Source organism: Pleurodeles waltl, chromosome 12 (genome assembly GCF_031143425.1).
Source record: "Pleurodeles waltl isolate 20211129_DDA chromosome 12, aPleWal1.hap1.20221129, whole genome shotgun sequence".
In the NCBI taxonomy this organism is placed as follows: domain Eukaryota; kingdom Metazoa; phylum Chordata; class Amphibia; order Caudata; family Salamandridae; genus Pleurodeles; species Pleurodeles waltl.
Window position 1 is genome coordinate 510750203 of NC_090451.1, and position 19443 is coordinate 510769645.

The window sequence follows — 19443 nt, forward strand, 5'->3', positions numbered from 1 at the left end:
GACAACAAACATATGGGAAATATAGACGGATCAGATCAAAGGCTGAAACCTTTTGGTGCTGTTTCAAAGTGATACATCTGTTAAAGGCCATGCATTTGTTGCGTTCAATGCAGGTTCTTTTCAAAGAACGTTCTCTACATTCCAAGATGACTGAACAGTTTCAGCAGTAATACTCATCTTTGTTGCAGTGGAGCAAGCAATTGTTCCAAGAATCAGAGTAGCTGAAGATGTGGCTAGGCTGAAAGATCACTACTTTCCTGAAAACATTCCTTCAACACCCAAAAAGACTATCCCTGTTGGAGATGTAGAGACTTCGTGCAAAGAGGAATACAAAAGGAGTCTTGAATGTACTGCTGTGGGTTCGTCTAACCCTGCCCCGTGTGTGTTCACATCTTAAAATATTTCATTCGCAACTGGCAGCAACCATGAGAGTAAAAGACAACTGAAAAAATGTATGACCATACAGACCATAGTTATGTATTGAAAGCAGTTAGCGAATCGTTAGACGCGTTTTAGTAACACCTACAAATGTCAATGTGTTGACTTTAGTTGAATGTTTAATTCTTTCTTCATTTTTTTGAGTGTGTAGTCTGTTAAATTTTTTAGAAACTGAAAGTTGCACAGAGCTTGATGGTGTTATCACTGTGGCAGTTGGCTGGACATTTGTGCCGAGGTGGCTGGGGGTGGGGGGTGTGTGTATAGTGGTTGTAGGTATGTAGTGATTTGCTGGTGGTGTTTGCATGTACGCTGGCTGAAGTCTGGGTCAGTGGTGGCTTGACTGGTATCAGCCCTGTGGACATATGAAAGTGATGGCCCTTGGTTGGCTGTTCTGAGTGTTGTGTTTTTTTGGTTCACAGCTTACAGTGCAAATGTCTTTCTGGGTGTTGCGTATAAAAGACATGTGAATGGACTGTACATGGTTGGTGCATTGATGTGGAGTTACAGCTCACAAGTTGAGTCATTAGTTCAGTATTCCGATATTCCAATTAAATTATTTTTGATATTACAATTATATAATGATTTCTGTGTTTTGACTTACATGAGATCATTTTACAGCATTTGCAATTGTATTCTCTTGACAAACCTAAAAGAACCCTACCTTAATGGCCTGGTTTAATGTTGTCCTGGTGACTTGAAGGGTGCTATAAAATAAATGGGGCATGCCTATCCACCAGACTTGTCTCAAAACCAAGCAGTATGTCCTGTACACTCACTACGCTGAAGCGTGCCTTCACAGGCCTCAGAGCTGGGACCCATCATTCAGCGACAAGGACCAAGTGGGGGCCAATCGGGGCTAGGTGGGGCCAGGCAGGCTGGATTAGGACATCTGTGCTAGAGGGCAGAGAACCAGCAAGGACTGGTAAAAGACTGTCAAAAGGCCTATAAACTGAAAGTCAAAGGAAGAGGCTTCCAGGAGAATCATCTTAACTTACTATGCATCAGACATTACCGCTCCAATCTGCCGCCAACCAGCTAACCTCCCGCTGACGCAATATAGCTCCTCCTCCCACTCGTGTTATTCCTGCTCCCTCCGACTCGCAATGGCCCGGCAATTGTACTGCAACTGCTCTAGAACCAAGGTCCTGACAAGTGCAGCAGCTTCAGAGGCTTCTGTGAGCACATGCCCCTGCACCCTGGGAAAGCGGCTTGGGAAGCACTGAGTGCTGCTTGCAGGGTGCTTGATGAGCCCCACTAACCTAGGCCTATCTCTCTACCTAAGCAAGCCGAACCGCATGACCACCAACATCGCAAGCATTACAGCTGACGAGAGGACACTAAAGGCAATGAGGTCGGGGAGGCGGAGGAAATCCGCAGTGCAGCCCAGTAAGAAAAAGAAGCCATGCTACAGCGATCCTCCCCTTTTGACATCCAGCCAACGGGTGCCAGAACGGATCAGTTGGGTCCTGGAGCAGGGGAAGCAGCAATCACCAGCCAACCCAAAATAATAACAAAATTCCAGTTTCTGAAAGATGGAGGAGCTGCCATCTACTCATTTACTCCCCCGAGCACTAAACTTCCTGTCCCACTAATACCTCTGGTGATAATCCGAGCCAAGCAGCAATCCTTATCTCCGATTCCCAATGACAATCTCAGAACTCCACAGTACGGGACCCCATGGTACTACATGAGCCGGAGCTAACATCCAGAAGCACAATAATTGGCACTACAACTACAACTGGCACCTCCTTATGTAAACCCAGCAGTAAAGTCACTCCAGGAAGGACCAACATAAGTGACACAAATAACTCTCAAACAACTGTGCAAAGAAAAAGACCACAGAAATGGGCAATTGAAGCAGGGGCAGTGACGAAAGGAGAAATACCAGAAAGATCTGCCATGTCAGGAGTGCAAAATGAATGGGACAAACCCACTCAGCCTAACTCACTCCCCCAGGCAGGAGGACCAAGCCCAGGCTGCCAACATACCATTCTAGGAAAGATGGAACACGAGAAGAGTAAGATAAGCACAGGAAAGCTTTCATCACACCAAAAGAAAGAGCAAATTGGAGTACAACTGGCACTTTCTACAAGCAGGTGTGGCACAACAAAATAGGGAACTGCCAGGCCGAAGTCGAACCCAACACATGGGTTGACTTCGACAACCTAACACAGGAAGAATGGAACGGGCTCCTCGCTTCACATTCATAGGCAAAAGGAAATGAGTGCCCGATGGCACATCGGGAACCCTGCACTCCGGTCGCCCACCGCAACCTTGGTGCCCCCCAGCCCCAGACCGCAACAGAGGATCCCCCAGGTAGCCGGAACCAATCCCTATCCCGGGCTACTCCCATGCCCTTCTACCTGCTATCAAGGAAGGCAAATTCGGCAATGGGGAATGTGGCCTGGGGTGTACCTGTCGACTGCTTTCAAGGTCAGCTGTAAGATGCTCTCTTCTGGTGTCAACAAATTTCTTACTGTGCACCTGACTTATCTGCAAAGAAGGAAGGAGCAAGGGCTAATCCTCATCAACAGCTATTTGCCTCTGAGACAGAAAAATCAGGAGGAAATGTAGAAATTGCTTGTGGATCACATCATTCAAGTGGCTGGCTCTCACCCGCCTCTTCCACTACTAGTAACACGAGACTTCAACATGAACCTGTTAGGAGGGTCAGTAATCAATGAGGTCATAGAAGCCCAGGCACATCAGTGGCCTATTCCGAAACAATCACTGATTAAAATGGCAAAAAGAAGTAACATAGGAAGATTCTTACTAGGCTCTCTTGAGCACTTAGGTCTTCGAGCGCTAAACAGACGATTTAGTGAAGACACCCCCCCCCCCCCCTTATCTATGCCGCAAAGGGAAACTCAATATTCTATATCACTTGGGTCTCCCTATCACTGATGCAAACGATCTCTTCCTTTAAACTGGGCCTAAGGTCTGAAAGCGATCACCTAACACAGGAAGTGGTCTTTATGCCAACCCCAGCAGTACACAAGAACTACACAGAACCTGCTGGCTCCAAACATCTGTGGCAGCTGAGAAGAATTAAATGGAAAGCTACTTCTCTAGCTTACCTGGCAGAGAAAGCATACAAGCATTTAAAAGCCTCCCAAAGAACAGAAGGGTCATCCAAGGACAAATGGAAGGCGATCATTTACTCATACACCAAGCAATTCGCCAAAAAAGTTGTAGCTATCAAGAGCCCAATGCCACAAGTCACAAAGAAGTCCTCACACAGTTTGAAACAACTAAAGAGGAAATTCAATCAAGCACTCCAGCTGGTCTGTCGGTTTCCTGACCACGAAAGTCACCTAATCGAACTAAGACAAGAGAAAGGAAAGCTGAAACAGGTGGTATGGGAAATCAGGAGGCTACATACAGAGGCATTTTAGGGCCAAACTCATCCAGGACATTAAACACAAAAATGCCAGCAAATTCTGGTGTACGGTAAATGCCCTAAACAAATTTAAAAAAAACACATGGTCCAGTCCTAGACTCAAGCATCTTGGAGGCGGATCGGGCGTTCTTTTTGAAACACCATTTTCAGCAAATCAAAGGCAAAGAGGAGCATGCTATCACAAGAGGTCTAAGTAGGCCCACCCAGCTTGTTAACCCAGACGCCTGTAACGTCAGTAATGCGAACAGCGAATGCACCATCTCCCGGGCAGGAATCCAACGGCTAATACTCAGGGGGAGAAAGGCCGGTGCCCCTGGCCCAAATGGTGTTCCTCAGGCCATCTATAAACTAGACCCACCTAAGTGGGCCAAAGACATGCCCCCCCTCACCTTTTCAATCACACCCTGGCTTGAGAACCAATCCCGGAATCCTGGAAAGGATCCATAATCTCTCCAATATACAAAGGCGGCAGTAAATCGGATCCCAGAAATTACTGACTGATTGCACTCACCGATAATGAAGCTAAGTACTTTGCTGGCGCTCTCCTTGAACATCTGGTCGACTGGGCCAGTCAAGAATCAGTAATTCCCCCAAACCAAACGGGGTTTACCATGCTAAATAAAAAGAAAAAAGCAGTTTGTCTGAAGAAACTGCCCGTTCATGACAAAAACAGACAAAAAGCCTTCTGATCTGAAATTCCCTGGGAGCTTCAAAGATAGACTGGCTAGTGCGGGCAATTTTTTCAGACAAACTGCTTTTTTCTTTTTATTTAGCATGGATACTTTTGCTTCCTTTTCAAAATAACAGAAGAACAAACCGAACAATTGCTCTACTTTCTAACATAAAAGAGACAAGTCCACTATATTATATGCATATGATGCACCTTATCTTCCTTCTTACATATTGCTATTTATTTAAAGGGCTGTACAACCAGTACTACATAGAGAAACCATATTTCCATAAAGATAACCGCTTGTGCTCATTATGAGTTTCGCTACAAAACTGCTTGTATGATGCTGTTTTACAGCATCTGTGGCACACAAAAAACATATTACCATCAGCAAAACACTTGTGGCAAAGGTGCAGCGAAAAATGTGCAAAACCTCAAGCAATGGTATGATGGGCAGGCTCATAGTCATAGTGCTGATCGTTATTAGCCCAGGCTCTAAACAGTAAAAATAGCAGTCTTACCACTTTGTTTACTGAACAAGATAGCATTTAGACCCAGAGGACCTTGTGTATAAAACACTTCTGAGCTAGCAAAGCCTCCAAAACACAAAAAAAAAAACAGATTTTGTGGTTCCAAAGGAGTGTTTTAGTATGTACAAACCCCCCTTTACGACTCTGAAAAGTATTTATAATTCATAAGTGTTTGGTGGCACATTATAAATTGCAAATAGGATGCGTGCAAAAGGCATCTCTGTCCTGTTTATGAGTTGCTATCAATGGGAAAGCTGTAATGTGGGACAGCACCCCTCAAAGAATTGTTTCAGGTGGCCTCAGTGGGAGAAGACAGTGGTCTAGGGGACCAATGCATGCTCCCCCAAATGCCTTCTTAGGATGTCAGCATTTTTTTTAAATCAGCACATGTCCCTCTAATGAACAAAAGTTCATTTTAAATAACATTGACGTGCTGGAAATGTTAATGCAGAGATAGAGGTGCACTCTCTCACTGCTTCCCATCCGTGAATTCAAAGACATTCATAGAGGGTCACTAAGTGATTTGCCTTATTAATTTTCATAAGTCACATCACAAAATGTTGAGCAGGTCGCACCAATGTTGGTGTGCAACTTGCACCCACTGTTTGTGACTTGCCCGATAATACAGCAGATCATAAGCTCTGTGCACTAAATGAGCACCAGTGTGTTTCTTTTACTTTTTATTTGAAGTATGTTATTTGTCTTTTGTGTCTGTTTCAGATGCTGTGAGGTCTATGAAGCACAGTATTACCACTTTTGCACTTCCAGTTTGTAGACTGTGCACTAATCTGAAAGTGTGCTTTTGGTCAAAATGTCCTAGTACTATAGCAGAATTAGTACATTTTAGGTGCACTCTAAGCACATCTACAAATACCATGAGGCGAAAAGCTGCACTTTTCATTGTTGAATAGGTGTTATGTCTAGGACAGCAAGGTCTAATCTGAGGTGGCTTTGTGGGCAAAAGCAATGATGGACTTGGATATGGCTTGAGTGGCCAAGATTAAATTCAAGCATCCCACCCATCACTTTTTTCTTTACTTCAGTGCAACTCCTTAAGTGCGAAAGGTGTGCCCAGACATGGGTCCCACGCTCACTGTGCCACTGGAGCCAAGCTGCACCTAAAGAGTTTCAACAAGGGCAAAACTGGTCTTGGGCTGCTTGTATTCCAGTTCAGAGAGGACATGGCCTGGCAATTTGGGCTGGACTATTCTTATTGGAGAAGGATCAGGGTTGATTTGCATATGGCCAAATTTAATATGAAGTGGCATTGGGGACAAAAAAAAACAAAAAAAACGATGGACTGTGATGCAGCCACAAGTAACTAACAGTTGTTGGGATTAATTCAAGCATTATATTCATCACTGTTTTTGTTTTGTTTTTGTTTACTTAAAAGACATATATTTCAACATGTGCAAAACCACTAACTTACCACAGACACACTGGTCACTTTTGTAGCATTCATTTTAATGATTTATCTTAATTAAGGAATTGCTCTATATGTTCCTCAAGCAACCTATACACAGGTATATGTTACAATAGTGTTATTGCAATTATAAACGTGGTTATGTGAGTGGGCACAGTAAGTTAATGAAATTGCACATGTGAAAAAACACCGACTGAGACATAGCGCAAATCATTAATGAAAAGTTCACACCTGATACAGTAAGTATAGAAGTGCAAAACCTCCCCTTGACAGGAGTTTGTGCAGTTTATTCAAAAGCAAACTGACAGTCCGTGTAAGGCATGTGCTTTCATGTAGCACACAGTCACACAAATGGCAGTTCACCAGGGCATATCTGTGTGAAAATGAGCTTGAACAAGGATGCTTTGGTACGTGTGCAGCCAGACACATTAGTCACTGAGCAGGGCTCAAATTGAACTAAAGTGTGCGCACTCGTAAGACACACTGTGATGGCCTAATTATTCAGCAGTACCGCCGTTAATAGGCACATGAACAAAAAATATGTACCAGCCAATGCAAAACAAATGCACCAATACAAAATTAAAAACATGGGTTTCTGAACGACAATCCTTGATTTGGCCTGGTGAAACGTAGCATCACGTGACACAATTAGCATTTGCTGTTGGCCCTATCCGTGGGGTTTACGATGATGTTCTCCCAACAAGGCAAAATATGGCAACGCTATGTAGAAAGTATGAGATGACATATGCCACAAATTTTTGCTTAGTAAGAACCAGCCCCTGACACGCTATTTTTGTGACTGATCTTGGCAGACATTCCGGAAAACATAGCTATTTAGTGCAGTACCGAGTAATAGTACTCAACTGAATTGCAGCACTGATGTGGCATAATTCCTACTTGGCACACAACACTTTTGATGGCAATATCTGTTTTGCACAAGGAGTCACTTTGTGTTTTAAAACTACACTAATATGTAATATTTACCTTTAATCAATTTCTTGTAAGTTAAGTTCTTGCAGGGGATATGAAAATAATATGGAGGCATGGGAGCTACCACCACTTTGTCATTAAAATTATGCAAATCTTGTTCCCACAATTATGGTGGCAATAGCAAGAGGTCTCACTCATTTTTGCCTGGGTTTCTTTAGTTTTAAAACAGATGAATGTATGAATTGAAGCATAGTACAGATACGGGAGGCTCCTTTTCTCACCCCAGTCATCCTTAGCCACATGGCTGTGGCACATTCAACTCATTTATTGGATGTGCCACACTGGCGAGGACGTTTTTGTGATGGGGTGATTAATAACCAAGCAAAGAAAGCAGACAGCATCCGTGAAACATAAAAACATTTTACCATCAGCAAAACACTTGTTGCAAACGCGGAGGGAAAATGTGCAAAACCTCAAGTAATAGTATGAATGGGAGTCTCATTTTCATTGATAGTTACTTCCCCAAGTTATTAGCACAGGCATGACACCAGTCACGGGTGAAGATTGGGACAGAAACATTTTATCAGGGGGGAAGGTCTCATAGCACGATGTCAATATGTGCTGAAATATGAAATGGTTTTCCATGGGGGTCATTTAACCAGACCATCATAAACTATGAAAAGCAATAAAGACATCACAATTTTCCAATCAAAACTGAGTTTGCAGATTATTTCTAACATAGCAACACAATGGGGCAATTGTGATGGAAAATGTTCTATATAAATGAAAATACCACACCACACTGTAACCATATATATGTAGCATGTGCTCTAAAATGCACTACAGGGTCTCCCCTACTCTTGCTGAATGTGTATGGCTCATTTAGTACATTCATTCTTTAAGTAGCACATATGTGACATCAATGGCCAGCACCTCAAATATGAAAATTGTTCCAGCACCACTCACCTCAACTTTGGTATCTCCATTGCAACCAAGATCTTCCTAAACTGCATAAACTAAGTACTTTCTGCACTAAATGTGAGAGGCGACATACCGGTGTATGCACCAACCATTTAACAGCACCAGGAAGACTTGCTGAACTGCAAAAGAGAGAGCTGCCTGACCCTCCGTAGAAATGAATGTGAATTCCTACGATTGGAAAAGGAGTTCTTTGGCTACTAAATTACAGTAGGAGTGGTGCCACCCGCTACAAAGAAAGTAAGCTGTACTGAACCTTAGAATAGAGACATCACATTCAATGCTACTATGTCAAACAGCCCACCATCTGAGATTTTAACATAAAATGTTGTTTGTAGCTGAAATAGATAAAATGTGACTAGAATATGGCAAAACGTGCTGCCGCGAACTGGAAGGCCCACTGGATGGAGCTCACTGTTGCTTATTGCTGTATTAGGGTGTTAAACTGGTACTTTGCCCAGACACTGTTAAACTGTGTAAAAATTCTAAAACACTGAAGTAATACCCTCGCAGCATGCGCCGCATTATTTGCCTTGCTTACTGCATAATTTGTTCCTGCCCTGCGACAGAATTCCAGTAGCCCTGGTTACAGCGAACTATTCAATTTCAGGATACAGTAAGTAGGGCTAGCCAGATTGTGTCAAGTCAAACAGTCAATCACTACTGCTAACCCTTATGACACCTGCTATTAACATTCAACAACTCGTCAGGGGTATCAAGCACTATATATAAATAAATTGCATGGCAAGATAATGCTGTGCTGTATGATGTAAGTAGATCCCAACACCGTTGTAATATTACATCTATTAAGTTTATTATTAGGACACGACCTAGCGTCAATCCATTCCAAGAAGAGCCCAGCAACTGTCTCTCCCTGGAATTTTTCTCCGCTCACATTCTAGGTGGAACTTTCAAGGAAACATTCCATTCACTTATATTTCAAACATAACACACCCCTTTCCCTTCATGATGTAAATCAAGCACAAAAGATGGTGTCAGCAATATTAAAAAAGCAATAAGAGAAACAGAGTAAATACACAATACCTCATTTGAACAAAAAGAATAAAAACCAAATAGAATAACTATGAACATGAGAGAAATGAATAAATACAATGAAAACTACAACAGTAAAAACCCAAACAGGATTCAAGATCTAACATAACCATTTAAATAAGCTTGTGGTCTATGTATTTTTGTGCTTCTGATAGACCTGGAACATCTACTCCGTCACCTCTTCAGGCAAATCCAGAGATACATGAGTGTTCTCGTTATGTCTCTCATTTACACGCAAACCTGTGGTGGATAGCACCACCTCCTTGTCTCCCCAATTCGCAACTAACATTGCCCCTGAACATCCTTCATACTCTTTCCTTTCACATTCACCACCCCTCTGATACAAAGCCACATTTCTAACATTCCACCTCTCACCTCCTTCCACCACTACACAATACTTACTAACTTTCAATACACGAAACGGACCTCTGAATTTAGAAATACCGCCTCTAATTCTACTAGATTTTATTTTGACCCAGTCACCCACGCTTATTCCAGTGGCTACTGATGTTCTTGCTACTCTTTCTCCACCAGACACAACCCATTCTTTAAGCCAAGAAGAAACTAATTTGGAACCTGCAGAACGCCCCCTCATCAGCTGAAATGGACAAATGTTAGAAGTACTGTGATTGGTAGTACGATACGCCCATATCATGTCAGAGATAAAACAAATTACATTACAATGATTGCTTAAAGCTAAGTGAATAGTTCCCTTGACCAGCTCGTTGGCCCTCTCCACAATACCGTTTATTTTCCACAATACCATTTAAAGTACGAGAATGTCTCACTCCACACCGCCTCAAGAAACAAAGCAGCTCATTGGAAGGCAACTGAGTGCCATTGTCTGTAATCAGTACCAAAGGTATACCCTCCTCCTCAAAAATTTCCTCCAGCACCTTTATCGCTGTATTTGTGGTGATATCTTGCATAAATTTCACTATGAGCCACCTTGAATGCACATCGACAACTACTGCAGCAAACCTCAACTCAAATGAAAGTTCAGAAATAGGTCCAATAAAATCAAGACAAATAGCATGCCATGGTTTCCCTGGATCCTCTATATGACCACAGCTCCTCTTGTCACCTACTTTTAATCTCTTCTCACTCTCCTTGCATAAGCTGCATCTCTCTGCCCAATCTTTAACTTGTCCAACCAAACCTGGCCACCAAAACAATTCTTTTAATCTTCTACTAGTTAGTCCTTGACCTAAATGGCCCTCATGTGCCAGATTGAACAATCTGAACCTTAATCCCACAGGTGGAACATACTGATCACTTCTCATTATTACATTCTCACCACAAATCGACAACTCAAACACATTTAAGTAAGGTCTTAATGACACAGGAAACGTACTCTCCTTCCTAGCCCCTTTACAGATCAACTTAATAACTTCCTTAAGACAATTGTCAAAATTCATCTCTTCCTCCCACTCCTCTTTAGTAAAAGTACCCAAACCACTTTCAACAACATCCATGACTGAAGCTACTTTACCTTCTGTGTCACGGTTTTTTAATGATTGCAATTCAACAGTTTCCCAACCAAGGGACAGTCTAGATAAACGGTCCGATTGCACATTCTTCCAACCTTGGACAAATTCTACTTTGTAAAAATACTCCTGCAATCATACCGCTAACCTAGCCAATCTCGCCGAACCTTTGCCTGCCCCTCCTGATGACAAAATCTTAAGACAAAGGTTTGTGATCACTGCGCAAAACAAATTGCAATCCTCACAAATATACTCTGAAATATTCAGCACCCCAAACTGCAGCTAAAGCTTGACACTCTTTTACCGAATAATTACGCTCACCTTGCGTCAGAGTGCGAGAAGCAAATGCCACAATTCTCTCTTGGCTTCCATGCATTTGAGACAAAACAGCTCCTAAGCTAGCTGCATTAGCATCAACTGTCAATATCGATTGTAATTTAATTTCAAAAGCAGAGAGAATGTCTGCATCACAGATTTCATTCTTGATATTGACAAAGCAATCTAGTTGTTCATTCCCCATGTAAATTTAATTCCTCTCCGCAATAATTTCCTTAAGTTCTCAGTTTTATCAGCGAACCTGCTTACAAATTTAGAATAATATTTTATTAAACCAAGGAATGATCTTAGCTGATCCTTATCACTAGGTGCAGGCGCCAATCTAATCACCTCAAACAAACTCTTCTATGGTTTAATATTTCCTTTCAATATGGTATAACCCAAGTAATCAATTTCCTCTGTTAAAAATGTCCATTTTCTTGATTTAGAAACTCAAACCAGCTTCTCCTAGAGCTTTCAAAACTTCCTTCAAGATGACATTGTGTTCCTGTACTGTTTCACCCCTAACCAAAATGTCATCCTGAAATAATACCACAATTTTTCATGTTTCCAAAAATATTTATCAATATACGCTGAAAAACACTTGCAGCCGACGCAAGTCCTAACGTCATACGAGTGAACTGGAAAGTGCCCTCAGATGTCACGAAAGCTGTCAAATGTTTAGAATCTAAATGTAATTTAATCTGATGGTAGGCACTCCTCAAGTCAAGTTTTGAGAAATACCTCCCATTTTTCATAGCAGTTAGCAATTAATTGATGTTAGGAAGAGGATAAGTGTCAACTACAATGTTCTGGTTTAAGGATCTCAAATCAACACACAACCTCACAGGACCGTCAGATTTCCGAGTGATCACCACTGGAGAAATCCATACAGGCACCTCAACCAGTTCAATGATACCCTCAGACAACATATCGTCAATTACTCTTTTAACCTCATCTCTCACTACAAAGGGTACTTTACACAAATTATGCTGTCTTGGCAAGGCATCCTCCCTAAGCACAATTTTGTGTACATAGCCTTCCAAGCATCCCAATGTTTCTTTAAACACATTCTGGGCACCACTCAGTATATCTTGTAGTTGCACATCTTCAACTACTAATATTTGATTGGACGCTCTGGGATTAATTACAATGTTTAGATCAAATTGATGCAACATCCCAAGATAGGAGGCCCATCAGATGCCACGTAAACTTTCCCTTCAATGCACTGCCCCTCAAATTGTATCCATCTTAACACATACCCCAGCAAATGGATCTTTTCTCCTTGATATCCCCCTGGAGAAATATCTTTCAGAAACAAAGTTGCAGCCTTCCAATGATTTTTTAATAAGGTTTTGGGGATTATGGTATACAATGAACCATAATCAACCATAATTTTAACTTCACAATCATCTATCTTGAAGACAGCCGTGGGCCTAGAAGTCCTCCCCTTCGTTCCAGTTGCTGCCACTACTTCTTGATTAACAACCAAAATTCTATTATCACATGATATGTCATTGACTTCCTCTACAACATTTATACCAAATCTAACACCTTTGTTCATTTTGCTGTTCTCCCTACACATTCGCACAGTGACCTCTGCGACCACACTTCCTACACTCTTTACTTATTGCGAAACACTTCTTAAAATCAGCCAAACGATACGTTCTCCCACAATGAGTACATTCGCTTCCCTTAGTCTTAGAAATAAATGGTTTTCTGGAAACCACATTAACTTCTTGTTGAACAATAGGACAGTCACTGATCATTGCCATCACATCGCATGTCTTATCTCTCCTTTCTAATTCCTTTATGCATTGCTGTGATTCCTCAATTATTTTCACCATTTCAATGGCCTCTCTCAACGTAGGGTCTTTGGCTGCCCATAACCTATCTTGAATTTTCCTATCTCGACACTGCACAATGAGTTAATCACATATCAACTCTTCCGTCATGGTCCCAAACCGACATTTGACAGGTAAATGTCTCAAACTTGCTACAAATTCATCAATTGTTTCAGAGACCGAGTGTAAAACCTACATCTAGCCATTACTAAATTGGTCTCCTTGGCAAATCTATTCTCCAGCCTTTTGATGGCTTCCTTAAACACATCATCCATTGGTTGTCCATTAGGACCTAAAACAGTGGGTTAATATTTAAAAATACGTTGACCCTCAAAACCAAATGCATTCAGTAAAAAAAAGCTTTTTCAGTAATGAAAACATATTTTCTGACCATCTAAGGCTAATATATAATTCTCCAACATTTCTATCCAATCTTCTTCCCAAGGAATGACAGGTGGCCGAGGCTGAGGTAAAAAGGAAGGTGGTGGTAAAATATGACCTTGGGACGCCATAAATAAAGCTGTACAATCACTAACTGATATAAACGAACTCAAGACTTGGTAAGATGAAAAAATAACCTCACAGTTACACATCAAAGTCTCTAAAAATAAAATAAAATAAAAAAAGAAGTATTTTGTTTCCGCGAGATCACGGTTCGTTACTATTGGTGTGCAGATCACTGTACTGACTGCACTTTTCTATGCACTACTATCTAATACAAATGAACTCCAACCTCGATGAATTGAAAGGCAAGCTTACTGTAACACATCACAGTCTCCAAAAGACAAACAGTATTTTGTTTCAATTTCTATTGGTGTGCAGATCACCATACTGACTGCACTTTTCACAAATTTCCTGAAAACGTGTTGTAAAATGCAGCATCAGTGGCGTGAAGACGTGTCAACACGCCAACACCAATTGCCTGGAAACGGACTGTCAAATGCTGCGTCAGTGACCGTCAAACGCCGCTTCAGTGACGTGAAGGCGCTCCTTCTGCTTCGTCTCGCTGTCTCCTATGCTGCATAGGAACGTGTTGTGCTGACACGCATCATAAGCTGCGTGTCAGTTGTAGTATGGGGCCCTAGGCCCTCATGCTGGGAAGTAACATGACGCAGACACAGTGGGTGGGTACTACTAACTGGCCTCAGGCACGTGCGCCCGGCCCCTTTTATTGGCAGGGTCACCTGACTGGTAACGCCTGTGTTGGGTGGGTGTGAGGTGCTCATGTAAGACCAGCCCTCAGCAGAGTGGCTGGCAGAAACACTAGAACGAGTCCAGCTGGACTCTACATCCCTTCCAAACTTTATTGAGGAACCAAACAAAAGTCCAACCTGTAAAATAAACAATAACAAAGCACCACAATCAGTCTCTCGGCCTCGAAAAGGCAGACTGCAGAATTGCGGTGGACAAGGTGCAGTTGAGAGCACCCGGACACCTCCGCACGAGTCCATAATTTAACCAAGTACATCTGGGCACGAACACTGTGTGGATGAAGTCCAGATACTTCAGTCGCTTGTCCACGACCTCACAGTTCGCTGGATATTGTCGATCCGGTCCTGCCTGGGCTCATGTGGTCAAAGTCTATTTACAGTTTCTGATGCCGGTGCATCTGGAGGAGTGGGGAGTCCACTGTACACAGTTCTGGATGGCATTCTGACTCTGGAGATTGTCTACCTCCTAAGACTGCAGATGACCGTGACGGCCTGGGGCGCCTGGAAGTCCAGCGGCAGAGCAGCAGCAGTCTTCCCTCTCGTGACAGACCTCCATCAAGCAGGAGTCTCCTCAAGGCCCTTTCGCAGGCTTCCACAGGACTGTGTGGACTATGCTTGCCTATCTCAGGCCCAGCAAAGACGTCTCAGAGGAACAGCCTACAGGGCCACATCCAAGTCTCTCACATGGAGCCACAAGGGTGGTTGATGCATGGTCCGCTTGCTCGAGCCATCTGGATTCTGGTGCTCTAGCCATAGTGCAAAGTCTTCAGGTGACCAGTCTCTCAATATGAGACCTCCGTGCTTCCGGATGCCTGACGTGAAGCTGTCTCAGATGCATTCTCTCTCAGCGAGATTCCGCTCTCACAGGAATTCGTTGGAGGCCCTTGTCCCTGAATTGCAGCAGGACTGCGTGGGCTGTGCGGGCCAACGTAGGCCATGCCAAAGGAGTCTTTCTGAACTCCCAACAGGGCCACGCCCAAGTCTTGTGCAACCCCAAGGGTGGATGGTCCAAATGATCTGGTCTGCTCTCACCGGCAGGTGTCTGGTTCACGGGGCTCATGGCAGGTGTTCAGATAATACGTTTCTACATTGCCAGACATGCCTTGCCAGCGTCCGTTCTTGTTACTGACTGTCTCCACTCAGGTGGTGCTGTGCTCTTTCAGTGTTTGGGCGATGCACCTCATCATTATGATGATGATGTTTTTCATCCTTCTGCAGATCAAACCAGGTGGCGTCATCTTCGTCGGTGGAAGGACCACTTGATGGACGGCGTGGCCACTGGTGGATCTTTTGTGGCCTGTGCAGTTGGCGTCAGGGATGCCATCGCAGCGAAGCAGCCGGGGACAGGTGACAAGATGGTCGCACTGCGAAGCGTGGGGGACCACCCACATTGCTGTCTTCAGTGACGTCTGCTCACCCCGGTGACTGTCTTGTGCTGATGGATACCTTCTCATCTGCTCGCACGAGTCCTCAGTTGTGTCACTCTACTTCCTTCCCCTTGCACACCTGTGATGGAGTTGATCTGTGGTGTGACCGGTCTGTCACACTCCTCTCCTCATTTCTTGTAGGCATTGTGCCACTCTCTCTTCTCCCTGGTGTGGCATTGTGCCACAGGTCGCATGTTGCGGCACATGGCCCTTGCGCTGCACCTCTGCTGGTACATCTTCTACTTTGTCCTTGACATGGCAACGTGCCACAGGTCTCATGCTACTTCACACGGACCTATCACTGCACCTTCGCTGGTGCATCTTCCTCTTCGTCCTCGATGTGGCGTCGTGCCACAGGTCGCATGCTGCGTCATATGGACCTATCACTGCACCTCCTCTGGTGCATCTTGCTCAGTCGCAGCCTCTCGCAGGCTGAGTCCTGTGGGTAGGACATGATCTGCTCTTCAGGCAGACCTCTCCCGGTCTGGTCCGTTCCCGGATCCTCTTGGTGGACCTCTCTGTGGCAGGAGGGTCCCTGCTCTCTTCCTCCATCTTTTCACTCGAGGGCGCCACTCTTGCGCCTCGAGGCTGCGCTGTTGTAGCGCTCACTCCTGCCATCTGCTCTGGCAGGGTCGGTCAGTTCAGATGACCTGCTCACTGATGAGCCAGCGGTGGCCATCTTCCGTCGTTGTGCGGCCAGCCAACATGGCCTCTTGTCCCGTGCGTTACGTCACGCTGTTGGGTACTCTCTCCATCTCCACAGGCTTTTTTTCCCGTGTCAGGTTCTCTGGCGCAGCTTTCTGCGCATGTGACAGTCTCTGTTTTTTTTCTCCCATCTCTGGGTGTCCTATGGTAACGCCCTTCATGTCCGTTTCTTGTCCTGCAGTGATGTTCATCACTGCTGGGGCATGTAGCGTTCTTTCGGTGGTGGCGGCGGACGGCCACCAGGGGCTGCGCAGGCCATGCGCGCTCTCTTTGTACCTCACGTGCCACTTACGTCCATTCCTCCTGGGTGCAGCTTGGTTGGAGCAGCTGCAGTCTTCTCCTTCCCTGTGCAGCATCGTCCGCATCGTGTCCTTCTTCCTTGCCGTTTCCGCCTTCTGCGTCACTTCCGTCTAGGGGCGCACTCTTGGTCTGGAGCAGTCACTTTCTGAAAGTGCTGCTGTAGACTTGCCTTCATCCAATCTTGTTTTCGTTTAAAACAGAAATAGGGTGCAGTGCCACCTTTGGCCACTGGATGTCAGTAGTGCACTTCTTTCATGTTTGAAAGACACTCTTTCTTCCTCTTGTGCCTCTTTTGTTGGAGACAGACACCGGAGAGGATCCAGGCTGGAGGGGGCTCTTGAGGAGGCTGCAGAAGCTGCAGGTAAGTGTATTTTCCTTTCTTTTCCACTTTTTTGTCTTTTTTTTTTCCAAAAGGTTTATTTTTTTTTTTTCTTTTAGCCTCGTTGAAAGAGGCAGTCAGACACTACGAAGTTCAGTGGGAGTTTTGGGGGCTCAGGGCACTGTTCTCTTTGGGTGCGTGTCAGCACCTCACTTCTTTATTCTTTTCTTGGAGGTGGGGGCGTGGCCCTGGGCACCTGTGCTTTGGTGCGTGTCTGCACCTCCTTATTTCAAATTGTTTTCGGTGCGTGTCTGCACCATTGCTTCTTTTTGGCCGCGGCAGCCTTCTCTGACGCTGCGGGCCGTGTTGGCGGCATTTTATGTGAGGTGGGGGCGGCCCTGGGCATTTCTTCCTATTTCTTTTGTGGTGTATGCCAGCACCATTACGGATCCCACGTTGCGGCTGCAGCAGCCGTCCTTTGTGCTGCGGGCCGTTTTGCCGGCATTTTTGGGGTGGGGCAGCCCTGGGCATATTTTCTTCGGTGCGTGAGAGCACCATTATTAAAATGAAAAGGGGCGACCGGCCACCCTTTGGCAACTTCTCCTCCTGGCACACGGCGCGCGACAGCGCCACTTTAAAATGAAAGTGGGGAAAAGGCCCCCGGTCGTTTTCTTTACTCTTGGTGCCCGATCGCACCATGTTTTTTTCCGCGTGCGTGGCCGCAGCAGCATGGGACACGCTGCAGACCGCGTTTTTTTTTTTTCTTGGATGCTACCGGCCCTGGACAAAATTTGGCATTTACTTTTTTTTGTTTTTTTCCACGGTGCACAACAGCGCCATTTCCCCCACATACTGCGCGGACCCAGCAGCTTTCTCTCACGCTGCTGGCCGCGCTGCGTCCGACTCTTGGGGGGGCGGGGTGGGCTCAGGGCATTTTTCCTCGGGCTGGGGGAAAAGCAGCTCAGCACGCTTCGTAGCCCTTTATTTTCGGAGCCCACAGCCGTTTTGGCAGTGCTGCGGGACACGCTGATCGGCAGCACTCACCCCCTTCGTTCACACCAGTAGGGCTGGGGCTGCAACGGCCTTCTTTCTCCACTGCTTGCTGTATCAAGGTTCATATCGGATTTGCAGATCCCACTCGTCGTCAATGTAGTATGGGGCCCTAGGCCCTCATGCTGGGAAGTAACATGATGCAGACACAGTGGTAGGGTACTACTAACTGGCCTCAGGCACGTGCGCCCGGCCCCTTTTATTGGCAGGGTCACCTGACTGGTGACGTCTGTGTTGGGTGGGTGTGGGGTGCTCATGTAAACCAGCCCTCAGCAGAGTGGCTGGCAGAAACACTAGAACGAGTCCAGAGTGTGCGCCCCAGCAAACCACAACCGTTCCGGTTCATTATCGCTCCACAGATATGTCACCCACTGCATCCATCCTCCAATAGCTCTCAGATATCTCCTTACCCCCCCCCCCCGAGGAAACCCAATCCAAGGCTCACCGTGGGACTCCCACACCAGCAAAAATCTTCAAGCAGCCAGGGGAGTCTCCAGCCTTCAAAAGACAGCAAACGCCTCAACAGGATGACCTAGGTCGTGTATCAACATCAATTTGTCGCCAAAATGTTGTAAGTAGATCCCGACAAGGTTGTAATATTAAATCTATTACGTTTATTCTTAAGAGACGACCTAGCATCAATCCATTCCAAGGAGAGCCCAGCAACTGTCTCTCCCTGGAATTTCTCTCCGCTCACATTCTAGATGGAACTTTCAAGGAAACAGTCCACTCACTTATAATTATAACATAACATATGATATCGAACACACAAACACTGCCATCCAAAAACAGAACTGTTAGCAGAAATGCTTGCCCAACAGCTGTTAAAATACAATAGAAACAGCACAAGTAAAATCACAACGCACAGGCTTGGATTTCTGGTTAACAGGACACGTTTATAACGTATATAAAAGTAGTCCCACTCACAAACCATACGTTTACCCTTCGGCCATATAAACTCAAGGACAGTCCATTCGGATACCACATTCCTCTTTTCCCTCCGCGTGATACAAACTCACCGCGAACCCCGTTGAACGTCTTCGAACAGTATCTGTCCCACCACAGTCACCTTCCTACTGGCAAGTGATACAGCTCCGAGCATGACGTGACCACGCACAAACCACGTCCCTTTCCATTCTTGCAATTTAAAGAGGATTCGAATGTTCTGGGAACAGGGCGAAGGTCTAGCAATAGTCATAAAATATCAGAAAACGTGTATAAATCAGTCTAGGTGCGCAGCTGTTAAATGGAACTAGTTTTAGATTCAGAGTACGTTATATAGTTCTAGTTGGAAGAGGAATGAAGTCTTTTGTGACATAATAATTGTTCCTAGTTTCGCTCAAGCCGTAAACTTCCAGTGTAA

The 19443-nt window shown here is 44.8% G+C and overlaps 1 protein-coding gene across 3 annotated transcripts in view; it reads right to left on the minus strand.

The window, feature by feature from the left end:
* Positions 1–19443, minus strand: part of CIAPIN1 (cytokine induced apoptosis inhibitor 1) — a 135966-nt gene that overhangs the window by 114527 nt on the left and 1996 nt on the right. Inside the window, exon 1 of one of the 3 annotated variants that reach the window (XM_069217322.1) lies at positions 19100–19215. The exons of 1 other annotated variant lie outside the window; for it this stretch is intronic. Coding sequence is in view for 1 of the 2 variants with exons in the window: in XM_069217321.1 (XP_069073422.1) it covers positions 19008–19014 (7 nt within the window). In the remaining variant the exon portion in view is untranslated. Of the gene's footprint in view, positions 1–19007; positions 19029–19099; positions 19216–19443 lie in introns of those variants that run through there. One more of the 3 variants, XM_069217321.1, reaches the window with a different exon arrangement.